The sequence below is a fragment of the Trachurus japonicus genome, chromosome 6, assembly GCF_045865225.1.
Source record: "Trachurus japonicus isolate A0001 chromosome 6, Traja_1.0".
NCBI lineage: Eukaryota > Metazoa > Chordata > Actinopteri > Carangiformes > Carangidae > Trachurus > Trachurus japonicus.
Window position 1 is genome coordinate 18766753 of NC_140912.1, and position 17215 is coordinate 18783967.

Consider the following 17215-nt stretch of genomic DNA (forward strand, 5'->3'; position numbering starts at 1 on the left):
GTGATGGATAGGCTACATTAGATTGTTGAATGTCTTCTGCATCAATGTGTAAGCAGCACTTTTAGGTTATGGATGGAGCTAGTTTTAACTTCTTTATATGGCTACAATGAATTATTTATGTCCCTTCTAGTCGAGCACCATCAAAAGGGTCACACAATAAAAGGTGTGAGTGGTGATGATTGATGGGAGGAAAAATAAGAAAAAACAAACACTTCCTTAAAAATTGATGCACTTTTCAAGATATTTTAAGATGATCGACTTCTTCAAAATGGTTGAATTCAACTGTTTCCTTAGCATTGTGTTGTAGCCTAACTTTACTATTTTATACGGTTGTTATAGGCTAAGGTAAACAGCATTTATTAGCTGTTAGTTAGTTTGACAAATGGTGGAGTAGAAGTAGCTCATAAAGTATCAGCAAACATGGGAAATATTCATTTACTTAAATGCTTCAGCGCAGTAGGCTACTAAAATGTCACCTGTTCGTTGTTGTCGAGTTGCCTGTAAATCAGCTGTTTACAAGTACGTCACTATAGAAACAGTTACGTAGCTACAACCAGGAAGTAGAATGTGGTAACCAGAGACCGGAAGTAAGCGATGAAAAATCAACAAGTTGTTCGGTAGTAGTAGGATTTCTAACACCGAAAAGCACACCTTCGAGTGAAAACTTTCAATATGGGAACTACGGCAAGTCAACTTGGGAAGGATTTGCTCTCAGAATATCAAGTAAGTGTCCAAAGTAAAGTCCTCAAAAGCTGCTATTACATCGCTACAGACGAAAACCGAGTGGCTAAAGTTGCGAACAGTTGTTTTCACGCCCTGTAAGTACAGAGAGTAACATATTATTGCGGAGAACCTAGGTTTTTAATGAAAAGAAAACTATTCAAGTATTGTCATTATTGAAACATGATGATTTGTTTGAGGTCTGTATTATTTCTTATGAACTTAATATAACGTTGACGTCACTTGTCCTCACGCTGATAAAGAGTGGAAGCTACTAAGTTAATGTTGCTGCTAATGTCAATTAAATCACTGATAAATTAGAGGAAATAGGACTAATTAGACACTCAGTGCACCGTTACCATTATAACAATACAAACTTTGTCTTTTAGGAACTGACATTCTTGACAAAACAAGAAATTCTTCTGTAAGTGATCGACTGCGTGCTACATTACAATGGTGTTTAAAATATGAAATGCGTCACTTGATTGTTGAAATAAATAACTGAAGTTGTGGTTTCCTTTTTCGGTCAGTGCTCACAAGAGATTCACTGAACTGCTCAATAAGGATGAGAAAGACCTTCCAAATGTCAGAGTCCCAATGGAGAGGATCCTTAATCTGCCAGAACTCAAGGTAAAATTACATTGAAGTTCAACAGGAATTGTGGTGATGAGTGGACAACTTTGTGGTTTGACTAGTACTGACTTGTTCTCTCTATGTTCTGGAGGAAGTGGTTAAATTACTGATACCTGCACTGACCGTTGTACTTGTTCCTATCACAGTCAAACCCTTTCAGGACAAGAATCTGCCATGTATTCTCCACATCTGAACAGAAAGATGGAAGCCTCACGTTTGAGGACTTTCTGGATCTACTGAGTGCTTTCAGTGACTCTGCTACTCTGGAAATCAAGTCCCACTATGCATTTCGTATATTTGGTAAGTAAACTGATAAAAAAAGAGTGGTTATGAAGAATATGAAGGCACTCAATCTGTATAAGAAACTACATGTAGTGGTTACATACAGCACACGAGACAGGATTAGGATGAGGATCATTTAATGGAGCAACGCATTTCGCCTATGGCTTCATCAGGCTCATACTGAGCACAGAAAAAGATGAAATGTATATAGGAAACAGTACTCTGGGAATTTACATAGGTCATTGAACAAAATTACCTATGTAAATTCACAGAGTACCATTTCCCATACAAGTCACTTCCTTCCTGTGCTCAGTATGAGCCTGGTGAAGCCATAGGCAAAATGCGTTGCTCCATTGAATGACGCTCATCCTAATCCTGTCTCGTGTGTGGTATGTAACCACTACATGTGGTTTCTCTTTACATGTTAGACTTTTGCCACAATACCGGCACCTTGGCTGTTGCTGTGCACATATTTACATGCATACATATTTCTTCAGACTTTGATGATGATGGCACACTTGACGGTGGGGATCTGGAGAAGCTGGTTAACTGTCTCACCGGGGAGACAGATGACACCAGACTGACCCAAGATGAAATGCGACAGCTCATCAGCAATGTGAGTTCACCAAGGCTTCACTTTGCAGATGTATGGAGGCACCGTGGAAGTTTAGCACAGTTGGTGGATGCAGTTTGGCACTGGCCAAGTCTAACAGATCTTCCCTTTTTATGCGTTTCAGATTCTTGACGAGTCGGACATTGACAAGGATGGAACTGTGAACCTCTCAGAGTTTCAACATGTCATTTCAAGATCACCTGATTTTGTCAGGTAAGTAAAGATCAGATTATTGTTAATATTAATATGCATTTGATTTGACTTTTGTTCACTTAAACTGCGATCTTTTATGTTTTAATTTCTCCATAGTTCCTTCAAGATTGTGCTGTGAAGACCTCTAGTGGGCTGTGGAAATGCACCACCCTTATATAACACATATAGTGTTAAATCTTTGATTAGAGTCATGGACAATGTTTGCCTTAAATTATATCTACCTGTGGATTTTATCATCTTAACTGTTTTTATGAATGGTTTTTGACATTTTTAACTATGTGATTTTTAAAAATATATGTAAAGAAAATAAAAAACAATACAAAATCACCAGTGTTTTTTTGATACACTCTAATCCAACAAATGGATTAGATATATAACAAAGTATATTTAATCCAAAGTCCAAAGTAATAATTTTCACTTCCTGATATGTTGTCCAAAGTCCAGTGTTCATGTTTATGTGGTGGGTTCAAGCTACTTCCTCCTCGATGACGGCAGCAAAAGTGTTCCAGGTCCCGCAAATGACGTCAACCACATGCATCTGCTGCTCCCTGAAGTACTCCACACGCTGGGGCTCATCTGAACTGTTTACAGTCTGGTGTCCAAGTTGGCCATATTCACCTGAAATGGTAATGGGGGAAAGATGGACAGGGGAGGTTTAACTTGCTCTGATCACATGTCTTTTTAACAAACAGAACTTGACTGGTGCTACTCCTGGGAGGGTTTATTTTAAAAGTTACATATTCCTTGCAAGTACAATGTAATTTCACTGTCACCTAGGTTCAAATTCAAACTTACCCCAGCCCCAAGTGTAGAGGTCACCTGTTGCTGAAATCAGAAAATATAAGGAATAGATGACAGTGGCTTGTCACAAAATGTTAGTAAGTATTATACACCAGTGGCAAGTCATGTTCCTTACTTGTTACAGCAGCTGTGTGGCGGGAGCCGCAGCTGACTCTACTGATTTCACATGATGGGGTGACATCCAGCAGAGCAGGGAAAGCCTGAATGGAAATGAATATCTCCTCATGTTTCTCTTCCTCTTGTGGCTCTTCACCAGGAGATGATGATCTGGTATCTTGGCACAATGTTCCTGTTTAGTACAGTCAATGTAACTTGGCTTTTTTAGCTGCACATATAACTTTGTGTCAGTTTATGTTGCTCAAAGTGTCAGAAATTCAAAATATGTATGTGCATACATTTATGTTTCCAGTGTGCAACTGACAGACATAACATGTTGACGTACACCTGCTTTCCACATCACAACAAAGTGATGCTTTTTAAAAAATATAGGGTGAAATGAACCTCAGCAGCAGATCATAGATAAAACTTTGCACTGATATACTGCACCATAGGTGAGAAGAAATAGGTGTTAATGTGTTCTGGTGTGAACTGTTCATTTAATTAGAAGGAAACTGACAAACCTGCTTGTTGGTTACTTTGCTGTGGCGCTGCTTTCCTCAGACCTCGTGATGGAAGTCCGAGCTGGCCACTCTCATTCCAGCCCCACACGTAAAGATCACCTCCATCTGTGAAGAAAAGATCATTTACACTTATTTTTCTCAACTTTATAAAAGGAGGAGTTCAACCCTTTTTCACTTTTAATATATTTATGTAACAGTTACCACTAATACAGACAGAGTGCCATCCTCCTGTAGCTACACAGCTCATGGACATCCCCCCGAGTGCCTCCACCGCCCTGGGCTCCTCCTCAGATGTGAGGCCTCCGTGCCCCAACTGACCATGACTGTCAAATAAAACAGAAGATACTCATTAAGATGCTGTTGCTCAGGTTCCTAAAAAAAAGCAAATATGTGAGTGTTACCTCTACCTGCCCAGTCCCCAAGTGTACACAGCTCCTGTAGCACAGAGAAGGACGGCATGCCCTGCTCCCAGGGCCAGGCTCTTGGCTCTCAGGTCTGGGGATAAGGGGCGGTAGAGGGGAGGCTTCATGGCTAGGTAACCCCCAGGGACCAATGGGAGGCTCAGAGGGGATCCTGGAGTAAGAAAGGAGCAAGATGAGCCTTTGACATGTCATGCAGCATACCTGTGATGTCTGTAAGTGTATGAGATATTAAAATAAACATAACCAGAGCTCTCTGATTGGGTTTTTATCTCCATGCTCCATGATGGAGTCTTCTCCTTCTTCTGGAGGTCCCAGGATTCAATCCTGTCCGGGAAGACAAGGATCAAGTACGATTCACTGATGAGAGCATCTTTACAGCCTCTGCTTTCTAACACTGAAGCTCCACAGGACTCATTGTAGGTGTCTGCCAAGAAACCTGCCAGACACACACGGCAGCTGCTGTCAGTGTCACCTATCAGAGAGAAGAAGATGATGAAGAAGAACGCACGTGTTAAGAGTGTGGTCTTTTATTTGTGTTAAGTGATCAGAGTGTCAGACCAGGGGTCACAGAGTTGCTTAGGACTCACCGATCAAATGCAGAGATGCTCTACGACTCCAGCTGGCTTTGACTCGACTGGTCTTCAAGCTGCAGCCACTTCCGTCCGCGAGCTCTGTCGGACGGATCACTTTGACTTCACTGGCGACGTCTCCACCTGCTGCTTCCTCATGGACACAAATCTGTCCGAATGCGTTAAAGCCAAACCCGAACCACCGCATTGAAATCGCTGCTGTCCTAATATAGGAACTATACTGCTGAGCCGCTCAACGCAGTTGTCCCGCAAAGTTTGAGCACTCGTGACTGTAGAGCCGGTACGTACTACGCATGCGCACACAAAGAGCCATGCCTCAGAGGGGCTTTTACACTACTAAACCCTTGTTTTGGAAACTTGTCTTGTTCAAAAGAGGAGACAATAAAGTTCAGGTATCAAGGTTTATTATTTTTTTCAACACAATGAAAGCACTGGGAATGTAGTGAGGTAATACAACACACAATTGGGTGATTTATATTAATGAAATGTAATGTTTTTTAAAAAAGGTCATACATAATTAAAAAATAATAATAAGAAGAAAGTAGTGTGAACAATGTCAAATAGAGCCTACCGTAGATGACCAAATAATCGCCCGCGTGCAAATACGCGCCTGTGCTCTAATAGCCGCCGGGGTCCGACCTCATTTGGCAAAATAAACGCCGGTTCAATTAAACGCCCGGGCGATTAAGTGTTTACCATAGCCTTGCACAGAAAACAAAAGTTTTTTTTAACAGCGCTTCACCGGCTCTCACCTCTGTCAGTCAGCCCCTCCTCTCGCTCTCTCTCTTGCATGCAGACGGACACACACACACACACACACACAAACACAGGCGCGCTAGACTGAGGGATATGATAAATGCGCTAATGTACAGTGTTGAAATTACCGCGATCGACCCCCCCTTCCGTTATCATTCATAACACTGCTCTGATCAGGTCCCTGTGTCGCGGTTACACAGACAAACTGTCTTTGTATTTATTGTCTGATGTCAATAAAGATGCGTCGGGGGAAAAAGTAGTTTTATTCCAGTGTTGCTATGGTGACCTCTTCGTTCTTTGCATGATGGTCTGGTGCTGCTCATTGCAAAAATAAATTGTAGCCTGTTGCAAATACGCGCCTGGTTCTTATAAACGCCTGGGCTCCAAGTCGATTTAGCATATTAAACGCCCGGGCTAATAAATGGTCATCTACGGTAAGTATATTTGGGGTATAACAAGTAAAAATTACAATCTTTAGTAAAGAATGTATAAAATAGAAGTCCTTTTTGGTCTAATGCATATTTGTTGGATGTGCTTGAATGACTATGGAAATGAACACAATCAGCAGAAAAGTGAAGTGAAACAGCTCTCAGAGTTTGTATGTAATAAAATACCCCTATGATTTTTATTTAATACTTCTTTTTCACTCAGTTGCTTATTGCTTTTTGGTTAAGACACCAGCATTTCAACATCAGCATTTACTGATTCAGACCAAAAAAAAAAGACTTTCCTGCATAAGTGAAATGATTTCACTGGTCCCAGATAATACTTACAGCACTTCAACATTGCCAGGAGGCACATTCACACACAGCAGCTGTGTTTTCAGGGTTCGGTCCCTTTGCTTTTTTCCCTTCCTTCCCTGTTTCTGATGATGCCGTACTCCATGGCCTTGTCCAGACAGTTCTGAGCTGTTTTGGAGATCTGTGCCGGCATGCCCTCTCCTCCCTTTGCCAGGACAGACAGGATCTCCAGGGCTTCACTCTCCATCAGCGTCTCAGCCAGGCTCTTCTCTGCCTGCATCATGTTCTGAACGATGACGACTCCACGGTGACGTAGGTCAGATAGTTCACTGAGCAGCAACGCCTGAATGATCTCTAGCCAGTGGGTTGTCTGAGAAGAGAGGACGGCGAGAAGTTGTGTGAAACTGCCAAAGTATGAAACTGAGGAACTATATATATATATATAGTATGTGACAGTGCTGAGTTGTGCGAGGTGTGGGGACAGTGAGCTGCCGCCGTGGTGTGCTTACTGTTCCGGGGATGCGGGCGCAGAGTTCTGGCTGCTCCGCCGTCAACATGGCCAGTGTTCCTGCTGCGGCTTTCCGCAGCCTCTCATCCTCCTCCCCGCTGTAGAGCACGAGCAGCTTCAGCCTGTCGTTTCCTGTTGCCAGATACATCTTCTGCACCTAAGTACACAAAAAAACAAAAACAAACCCATTGCTCTTAGTTCAACTTTTTAAACAATTCTCTGCAAAAGAATCAAATAATATTAATAACATGTCTCACCTCCGTGCTCAAAACCAGATTACACATGCACTCTGTGGCAGAGGCTCGGACCAGCTCGTGCTCCTCAAACATGTAGCCTTCAACTTTTGTCACAGCCTTTTCTTTTATGATCTTTTGTCTGTGAAACAATATTTAATATAAAATTGTGATGTCTGAATAAGAGGTTATCTATGAAATAGAGACAAAGGACTCAGGGGTGTCAAGTTTTAAAATGATGAAATCCAGAAGCAATAAAATATGCCAGCATCAGGCCTAGTCACATACTTTCATGACTAATGACTATGTGTAAGCTTTCAGCATACAGAGGGATCAAAGAAAATGCAGTGTCACTTTCCCGAAAAAACTTGAAATCTGTTATCATGCACCCAGAACAATTAACCATGTTTTGAATGTGTATCCTTGGGAGAGACTTCCCCCTAGTGGCCAACCTGAGTCTCTCGCTGATGCCAGCCAGGTTTGTGACAGCCATGAGTGCCTCAAAATTCTGCAGCAGGGTGCATTCAAGACTTAGAAGACTGACGAGTGGGCGGACCACCTCATAGATCTGGAAACATGAAAGAGAGAAGGTTAAACAAGAAGACAGACTTTTAACAAATTTCTAACTAACGAGGCCAATTACAGATTCTCCTCACCCGCTCTCCTGGAAAGGCAATCTCTGGGTTAGACGTGATGGTTATTTTTGCCAGGGCTTGTGCCGCTTTGATTTTCCCCACATCTGTGTTGTCGGATGCCAGTGGGATCAGAGCCTGTGGAGGGAACACACAGCATGTGAACCTCCGAAGGCAAAGTATTCAGATTAGTGCGCGGGCTAAACTTAGTGTATTTATTATCCTCTACCTTTCCTCCACCCTGTGCCACCACTGTGCCTCTGTCTTCCTGTCGCTCCACCAACGCCAAGAACACCCTGTGGTGAGAAATGGCATTAAGTGGAAAATCTAGAGAGGGAACAGTGAGTGGAAAAGACTTACTGCCATTTTCCTACCTGGCGATACACTCTCTACAAGCCTCAGTGAGGGCAGGACTTTCCTGTTTGACCATACACACCAACGCAGACACTACACCGGCCTCCAGCAGCTTCAACAGCCTTTTCTCCACATAGGAACGTGCATCCTGACACATGAAAAGACAGTATTATGTATAAAATATAACTTTTAATAATAGCCAAGGGTGGGGCTTAGAGTAGTATGGATGCTGTGCAGTATTAAAATAGTATTGTGTGATGTTAGCTCTACAGAAAGAAAAATAAATTGAAAATAAAACAGTACCTTGGGATGCTCCTCAGGCACATGCTGCTTTGCATATTTGGCCAGCTCCACCATCTGAGGATCCGGCTTCTCCACGTCATAGCTGTTGGTGCAATTGACTAATGTGGAGCCAACAGCAAAGAGCACCGTTTTATCCTCAGACTGCAGGAAAATACAGAAAAAGAAGGTTGTCAATGCTGCTAGTTAAAACAGGTAGATTGTCATGCTTTCATATAGTAAATACATAGGAACCAAGAGTCTTTTCTGAGAGGAATCTGACCTTATGATTGCCTTCTAATGTCAATGTATCACTTGTATTATACCAAAATCTACACTTTCAATCATCAGCCCAACCTTTGCTAGTTCAAACATGGCCAACAGAGCGCTCTTATCTTCCACTAAGTCCTCCTTCACATCAGCATCAAAGGTGAGGTAGGCGAGGCCCTCCACAGACCACCGGCGGGAGGTTGCAGGCAGAGACTCATTACACAGCCACCTGACAGAGAGAGAGAGAGTTAGAGCTTACTTCTTATTTTAAAATCCAAGAGGGTATGTTATGCAACAATATGAACCTGGCATGACTTATTTTTCTTAATCTATAAGCAGACTCAAAATTCAACACAGACACATACTTCCTGCATTGCTTGGCAAGCTTCAGCGTGGATCCCTCTGCAAACTGCTTCATGCTGAAATCGGTCCCTCCTGCTGATCCCAGCTTGCACAAACCCTGTGTAACAACCCACATCAAAGAGTTACTTTTACCTTATCTTCAGTAATGTTCTCCTCTCCAACTGTATGTGCTACTTACCACCAGGGCTCTCACTCGTATCCTGTCATTCTCACTCTTCTTGTAGAGGTCTTTCAGGAGTGCCACACCATTGGCTGTGATGAAGGAGGCTCTCTTGGCCTTGCCTGCAGCATGGATGAGAGCCTCCACCGCTACTTGCTGGTGAGTTACATCTTCGGAAGCGCACAGTGAGATCACTGCGTCCATCATTCCCGACATCTCCATGGTTCTGTTCCCCACGTCACTCGGTCCTTGGAGGAGCACCGATACCGTCTGGATGGCTCGCAGCTTTGCATCTAGTCCAGACCGGCTAAAGTGTTGCCTACCCAGAGAAACATCTGGTTAGAATTTGTTAGTTCATGGTCTGTAATAATAATTTATTGTGTACGACAATGTTATTGTAGTACTAGGCAGCAAATAATGACACAATCTTTGGTGATAAACTCACTGAACATATTCTTCACATAGTTTGTTGAAATTCTCCCTCTCATTGTCACTCTTTAGGTCATCATAGAGCTTGCTGAGCAGGACAGAGCAGCTCATGTGGGAGTTGTCTGTGAGAGCTGGTCCTTCAGAGAGCTCAGGGACTGTCCCAGCCACCTCCAGGATTTGCTTCAGTCCTGCAGAGGGACAAGGACTTCATTAATCATGGTGACTGAAATGAGCTTGGAACAACCAGAGAACCATGGCTATTTCATTTGATGTTTGAAAATGTAGATTTTGTTGTGGGAGTGCAACTGTACTTAAGGACTGAAATGGCAATGGGTTTGTAGCAATTTTGTTTCCATTTGATGACATGCAGGTATGATTCATACCTTGGTCTATCACCCATAATGTGAGGGAGTTGTCAGGGTTTTTCAAGGACTTGCGGGGTACTTGTTTGACCAGGAGGTTGATGGCGTTGTCTCTGCCAGGCCCCGACACATTAGCGGCTGGCATCATTCCCAAGAGATGCCGCAACATTGAGCGAAGCTCTTTGGAGGGTTCTGTGTCAAATTCACACAATCAATTACCCTTGAAAGTACAGGACAGGCAGCTGGTACACTCACAAGAAGCATTTGTTATACTGTCAGTCAACTTTTATGTGCAGCCATCTCCATACATACACATGATCAGAATCCAAACTCACCAGGAAGTATGGCTTCATCCTTCCCTCTGATCTCTTTTTTCATGCCCTCTGTCAGAGCCTCAAACATCACCTGCAGCAGGTGGCAGGAAGCCAGCGACACAGTGGAGGCTCCTGATCCCATTACTGTGCACAGCTGCTCCATTCCCAGCTCATTCACTATAGCCATAGTCTGTGAATAAAATACTGACTTCAGCACTGAAAGGTGTTGCTAGCACAGTGTCTCCTGACATTTTAAACACTTCCACTTGGTAGTACAAACAAAATTAAAAAGGAACAACGGTGTAAATAAGATACTATTACACTCACTCTGGACTGATGCCCTGTGCACAAACCAACCAGGGTCCTCAGAGCTGAAAGGACCACGTCCTCCTGCTTTGACTGAAGCAGCCTCTGAATCAGCTTCACTCCATCGTTACGGAAGATCTGCTCAGCTCCCGCCTCTTCTCTGGACAACACCACTAGATTCTGAGCTGCCTGAAATTGATTAACACAAAATCAATTTAGTTCAAAACAGCTTTACATGCGGATCAAGAGGAATGAAGAAAAATCAAAACACTTTAAGAGAGAATTAGTGAAATTTGTTAGAACTCTTATGAGCCATCCTTACCTTCTGTCGGTCTGAGTCTTTTGCAGAAGCATCTAAAAGGAGGGAGAACATCTGCTGCACACGAGCATCTGTGGAGTTTAGTTGTGCTGACTACAGGATTAAGAGGAAAAAACAGCCTGATTAGAAACTGTTCCTCCACAGTGCAATTAGAAATGCATAACCAAATCTCTATGATCTTTCATCCACTTTTTTTTTGAAAAACATAACATTACCTTTTGATGGATCTGTGCTCCCAGCTGCCTGAGCAGATCTTGGAAAGCTTTGTTCTTGGGCTCCAGCTGAGCACACCTCTGGGCATCCAGAAAGGCCTGGTCCAGCCGCCCAAGTTTGTGAAAAGACTGGGCTCTCCTGAACCTGGCTTTCACATCACCTGGGTCTGTATCAAGAGCTGAAAAGAGTAGAAAATAAATTGTTATGTAATTGTGTATATAAATGAATCCAGTTCATATACACCGCAGTTTATGTCTGAATACTTTTATCAGATAGTGTTCAGTTGGTGTGTATCATTCTGCAGAAAATGTCTCTCAATTACTGTTTACATCTGGATCTATATTATTATGGTCATTTCATCTCGGACTATGATATTTGATGCTTCATGTTCAACTTTTCTAACTTTCTACTCTTTGGCACTTAAAGCACAACAAACCAATTCAGGATCCTTGTCTGGAATGAGCTGTGGCCTATATATACACCACTGACAAATGACACATTAAGAACTATGATGAATGGATTGATTGCGAAGTAGCCTACTGTGCTTTGTGTATTGTGTTGAGGACTCCGATGGAGATGTTTGTCCGTGCAATAATAAGCATGTATGAGCACGTGCCAACTGAATTAAATTGTGCCATCGCGAAAACCACATGGTTTACTCAGTGATCTTAAGAACTGTACAGTATCCTCCTCGGTAGTGCTGCCTGTGTCTCACCTTTGGACGCATCCGCCTCTGCCTTGCTGTACTCCTCCAGCTTCAGGTAGCAGGCGGAGCGGTTGCGGTGCAGAACAGCGCTTTCTGCCGGGCTGTCACTCAGTTTCAAAGCTTTAGTGTAACAGCAGAGAGCCCCCTGCATGTCCCCTGCCTTGAACAGGGTGTTGCCCTCCTCCTTTAGGGCTGCAGGGTCCTGGATTGAAGAGAAGAAGTTGGCAACGTCGGCTCAGGAGGACAGAAATGTAGTACGTTATGGATGAAAACTGCTAAGCTAAAACGGCAAAAGCAGCGAGCTGTGGCTGTCTTACCTTTTCCTTTTCACTCGCACTCATCTTCGATACGCTACACACAGTACAGCGCTACGGGGAAATGTTAATATCTATTTCAGTTTTTTCTCTACTTGGTCACAAACACGGCTAACTTCTGCCAAACATGTTAACATCTTACGACGCTTCCGGGTGCCTGGAGCACGTCAGTGACGTTTACGCGCAGCCACGCCCCCTTCCCCCTCACGCTCCATTACCATATAAGGAAGAGCGCAGCAGAGCATCTCGGTCTGCATCTCTGCTTTATTTGGTTAAATTTTCATTGTGTGCTGCTCCTCACTCCACACGCACACAGACGGTTTTGTCAAGCTGCTTCTGTAGTAAAAGAAGAGCGGCTCTGACAGCCAGCAGTTTAAGTTTTCATGCTTTCAGTTGAGAAACATATTTGTTACAGGTTGTCTAAACGTTTAGTGTTCTTGGAGGTCTTTCAGTCTCTGGAAAGCATAGCTCAAGAGCATATGAGTTTAAATTGTAGGGGGTGAAAAAATCAGGAAAAGCACCTTAGTAAACAGCAGGGTTTTACCCACATACCAAGCATGTTAGAAATACAGAGTTTGTGAGGTTGAAATCCCCCACCAATAAGGTTTATATCCTCTTTTGTTCTTCAGTGAAAGCAGAAGAGCCTTCTTTTCACAGGTGATGTTATGACTTGCCACAGTAGGAAATGAAAAATTAATTACTGATGGCTGAATTGCACATTGGTGCTTCCGTTTCATGCCTGTTCAGGTATTTTGGATGCTGACTCATTGTCAACCTGCCATGGCTCATTGTGTAGACCGCTGAATTGGATGGAGACGTTTATGAGTAACACCTGAAGTCCAAGTGTCAGGAGAAACACCTAACATACAACATCTGACTTTAATAGGCAGAGGTAATAAACTGAACAGAGGAAAACAAAAATCTGTAGGCTACATGCATGTTAAACTGGATGCAGCAACTAACAATATAGTGTCAACAGCTGAAATGCACCGCAATTAAATGCAGTTTGGTATAAGGTCACACAAAGTTAAGACTCTGAAATATTAACTCTGAACGTAAGTGGCATTACATTTTGACACTTGGCAGCAGTTGAACTCGCAAATACATAACATTTCAAATAAAAATGTTTAGCCTACATATGTGTGTGTCTGCACTTCCATTTTGTGACTGAATCGCAGTGTGTCCACAAACGGGACACACAGTTGGAAGTGTTCTGGTGTGGGGTATGGTGTTTCTTGCATCAGTCCCCTGGGGTCCTTCCTTTACCGGGACGGCCGAGCACCATTGTTGTGTGTCCTCTGTTGCCGTGGAGACAAGGTGGTTCCCTCATGGGCTTATGCTCAGGTTCACCTGTTAAGACTCTCACATTACCATGCAGGATTTCTGCCTTTAGAAGACTTATCCAGCGTGGACATGGTTTTGTATCTCCCCGGAGTATAGGGCTTTTTGTGAGACCTCATACATAACAGATCCACAGGGGATCCACAGAGCTCAGTCACAGCACCAGGGAAGCAAAGGGAAAGAGTCTGTAATCAAAATCCAAAAACAGCTGTGCAAACATTTATTCTTTATCACAACTTTGTTTTGTGAGAGATTATATGCTTTCAGGACCCTGCCGGTATACACACTTTCTCTGACACTAAAGCTATTTCTTTTCAAATCTGTAAATAACACTCAAAATCAGCACAAATGCACTCAACATTTTGAATGGTTTTGATCCGATGCAAAGTTATGAGTCTCTTATGACCGGAGCAAAGCCAAAACAATACCATCTGTTCCCATCATGTCCCTCACAGTCTGCCAATTAATTATTCAAATGTCAGCTGAGCTCCTCTTTCCATAAACACATAAATTGCTATGGAATTATCTAGGTTATGAAAACAACATAAAAATGTGACTCACCTGCAGAGTGTCATTGGCTTTCCCACACTCAGATTCTCAGGTTTGCTTTACCTGCAAAGTGGTTGGCATTCAGTCAGATTGGTGGTGTTTATCTTTGGTGACAGAACAGGCAGCATAATGCGAGTGGCTCATGCACATCAGTCCCTCTGAAGCAGAATTATAAAAGTTGCATGGAGCACAACTTAACATTCACCTCAAGCAGTGCTGTCAGACCTATGACAGAATTATGATTATTTTTCACTCATTTTCTCTTACCGTAATTACAGTTTTTATTTTTATTTCACTCGACTGCACAGGCTGCTGGTTACACAAGAGGTGAAAAGTGGTCTGTGTTCCTCAAAAAAAAAAAAACAACAACAAAAAAAACCTAGCCAATGACGTGTTATTCTTATAAAAAAAAAAGGCAAGCATCCCTATTTGTGGTGGTTCATTTGTTGTTGTTGTTGGGGATTTTATTTTTCCATGTTTCAAATGATCTAATGTTTAGATTTTGCATTTGGACTAAAAATAAATAAATAAATGAATAAAATGCTGTGACCTATTATAACAGCTATGTGATCCTGCTTACTCACAGATTCAACAGTCACCTTTGTACAAATTTATATTTTGTCTTGCCAAGTAGGCTATATGACAATGGCTTTTGTATTGATGTCCGTATGAATCATAGTCTGACACACGTCTTTATTTGAACAACTGAGTGTCAATAATAAATTAGTGATAATAACTATATTGGGTAACTGGGTCATGACCATGACAGGCATAAGACCAGTAGATGACAAACTGTCGTGTTGAGCACTGAGCTTTATAGAGACTGTGTCCACTCCTAGTGCATGTCTTGTATAGTTGCTCAGAAAAACATCCATATGTTTGTATTGACTGAGCCTTTGTAATCTGTTCAAAAGTCAGAGTAGGAGGACTGTTTGACAGATCAACACGATGAGTTCACAAAGTATGAGGATGTGGTATTTCTCAGAATCAGATTCATAATCAGAAAAGTTTTTATTGCCAAGAGAAGTAAATTTAGGTCACTTTACAGGAACTTGACTTGGTGTCGGGTGCCAAAAGTTACAAAAAATAGTAAAAAGTAGCGATAAAATAAAAATAAAATAATATAAGATAAAATAGAATTAATTAATTAATAATTCTAGTGCAAACAATTTAAGATTTATATACAATAGAATAAATAAAATAGAATGGAATAAACAGGGCTCCAGACTAACTTTATTTACTATTAACACAGTGGCAAGCAGAAAATGTAGGGTCGCACACTGTAAATTGACTTACAAAGCAAATATTCACATTTCCTTTTCATTCATGATCCTCACACACCCTGGCCTGTCACCTGTAATGACAGACTCCATGTTTCACCAGTGTGAAAAAAAGGGCACATTTACCGTGCAAGTAGATGAAAAATGTACTTGCAATCTCAAATTTTAGGGGGCAAAACCAGTCTGGAGCCCTGATAAAGATAGATACAGAAAAGTTATTGTGCAAAGTTATTGTGCGTTAGTACTGAGTAATTTTTTTAAACTAATAATGTAATACATATATCCATGTATACCCACTCCCTGCATTTAATCGTCTACTACACAGGACAGATTGGTGCACTTCTTTCAAAATCTGATGAAGCTGCTGACCAATCACCGACTGATGCGCAGCTCCTCCCTTCCCACAAACCTTTGCAGGAGCTCAGCGGTGCTAGCTGCTGCTAGGCTAGCTGCTTGGTAATCTGTCAGACCGAAGCTAAAAGCACACACACACACAAACACGCACACACACCGCTGGACACTGCACTCTCCCGGATTACTCTTCCTTTGATGGGTAACGTCCGTGTTTTCATTTTTTTGTTCCTCATCGACACAGACCCACAAGGTCGCGCTTGAACGTTCAGTCGAGGTTTAGACGTTACGTGAAATATTTTAGCCAGGAATATGAGCCACGTATTGTCCTTAATGTTATCAAGCCAATACTTGCTATCGTCAGTCAGTCAGCCAGTCAGTAAACGTTGGACATAGATAGATGAGCCGAGCAGCTCGGGCTTTCCACAGCCACAGCCACAGCCACAGACGTGACTGCCATTCATCCACGTTCACCAGCAAGTAAACCAACCGTCCACTAACTGACATATGGTTCTAGAATGTAGCCATAGAATGTAGCTCACTAACGTTAAACCGGTCGGGTTGTCGTGGTGATCTGGAATCTGTTAGCTATAAGGGCTAGCTGGTTTAGCAGCATAGTTGTCATATACAGTTCCCGTTATTACACCTGAGGCAGTCCCACGCCGTATATTACCCTTGATTGATGAATTGAGGGAATAAGCAGTCAGACGTGTTTACTAGCTGTCGTGTACCTGAGGTTATATGCGGGTATTTAAGTGGTCTCAACTTGGCAGCAGCGCAGTGTTGTTGCCTGGCTAACTGCCCAGCCTCAGCAACTAACTTAAAAGTCATTCAAGTTAAACCTTAACAGAGGTGCCACACACCAGGTAGTAACTCTGAGAGCATTGGCCGTGACTTTGATAGATTGCCTAAGTTATAATCGATATGTAGGAATGTCTCCCTTGATGCTAACATGTCAAAAAAAAAGGAAAAAAAAAAAAAAAGCTATAGGCTGGCTCTTTATTCTGTCACATGAGTGTAGTCGTTGTTGGTTATCTCTGTCAGCCACCCCCAAACTGACAAAGGCTGTCCAGCCGGAAATATTAGTCATCTGACCGAGAGTAAAGTTAGTCGTAGTTCCTGTTGACACTGAAGCTGTGTTTATTTTTTTATTTTTAGTCGGTCAAAGCAAACGTAAGTGCCATTGAGTCAGATTATTATCCCAACTCTCTGTGGTAATGCTCAGGGATAGTCCAGTCCCAGCCTGAGAAGAGAGCGGATTATGATTGTGTTGGATTTGCACACAGAGGGAAACAAGAACACCTTATTAGCTCTGTGAGGAAACACACAGGCTACTCTGCTCAGCTTGGCTCCCCACGCTGTTGATTTGACTTGTCAGATCAAAGAAAAAGTATTTCTCACTCTCCAGCAAAGCCCCTGTCACTTGTGCTTCTTGTCAGTGACAGTCCTGGTCCTGAAATTGCAGGGTGAATATGCATTTTGGGTTTTTTTTTTCTGGATGCTCCATTTAATCTTTTTTATTTTTTATTTTTTGTCCAACAG

The 17215-nt window shown here is 42.4% G+C and overlaps 3 protein-coding genes across 5 annotated transcripts; 1 reads left to right on the forward strand and 2 right to left on the reverse strand.

Moving 5' to 3' along the window:
• The first annotated feature begins 569 nt into the window (after positions 1-569).
• cib1 (calcium and integrin binding 1 (calmyrin)) lies at positions 570-2788 on the forward strand. Its single transcript, XM_085779601.1, has 7 exons — positions 570-723; positions 1110-1144; positions 1251-1350; positions 1500-1653; positions 2133-2251; positions 2373-2461; positions 2558-2788. The coding sequence occupies exons 1-7, from the start codon at positions 673-675 to the stop codon at positions 2577-2579; spliced, it is 570 nt and encodes a 189-aa protein (XP_085635727.1). The 5' UTR covers positions 570-672; the 3' UTR covers positions 2580-2788.
• A 38-nt stretch (positions 2789-2826) lies between these two features.
• On the reverse strand, positions 2827-5174 carry rccd1 (RCC1 domain containing 1). 3 transcript variants are annotated; one of them, XM_085779599.1, is made up of 8 exons: positions 4888-5174; positions 4549-4763; positions 4290-4455; positions 4084-4205; positions 3883-3987; positions 3378-3551; positions 3257-3286; positions 2827-3079 (listed from the first exon to the last, which is right to left on the reverse strand). In XM_085779599.1, exons 1-8 carry the CDS (start codon positions 5079-5081, stop codon positions 2928-2930), a joined length of 1158 nt encoding a protein of 385 aa, XP_085635725.1. In that variant the 5' UTR covers positions 5082-5174; the 3' UTR covers positions 2827-2927. The 3 variants fall into 3 exon arrangements, with proteins under 3 accessions (XP_085635725.1, XP_085635726.1, XP_085635724.1); XM_085779600.1 differs by having other exon boundaries at positions 3378-3536; positions 4549-4776; positions 4892-5143; XM_085779598.1 differs by having other exon boundaries at positions 4549-4776; positions 4892-5142.
• Positions 5175-6083: 909 nt separating this feature from the next.
• On the reverse strand, positions 6084-12308 carry unc45a (unc-45 myosin chaperone A). The gene is made up of 19 exons (XM_085779602.1): positions 12156-12308; positions 11848-12040; positions 11135-11310; positions 10923-11012; positions 10622-10789; positions 10316-10484; positions 10002-10172; positions 9635-9806; positions 9208-9508; positions 9032-9126; positions 8754-8895; positions 8421-8561; positions 8138-8265; positions 7993-8059; positions 7788-7901; positions 7584-7699; positions 7156-7273; positions 6900-7055; positions 6084-6760 (listed from the first exon to the last, which is right to left on the reverse strand). Exons 1-19 carry the CDS (start codon positions 12177-12179, stop codon positions 6473-6475), a joined length of 2829 nt encoding a protein of 942 aa, XP_085635728.1. The 5' UTR covers positions 12180-12308; the 3' UTR covers positions 6084-6472.
• Between the last annotated feature and the right edge of the window lie 4907 nt (positions 12309-17215).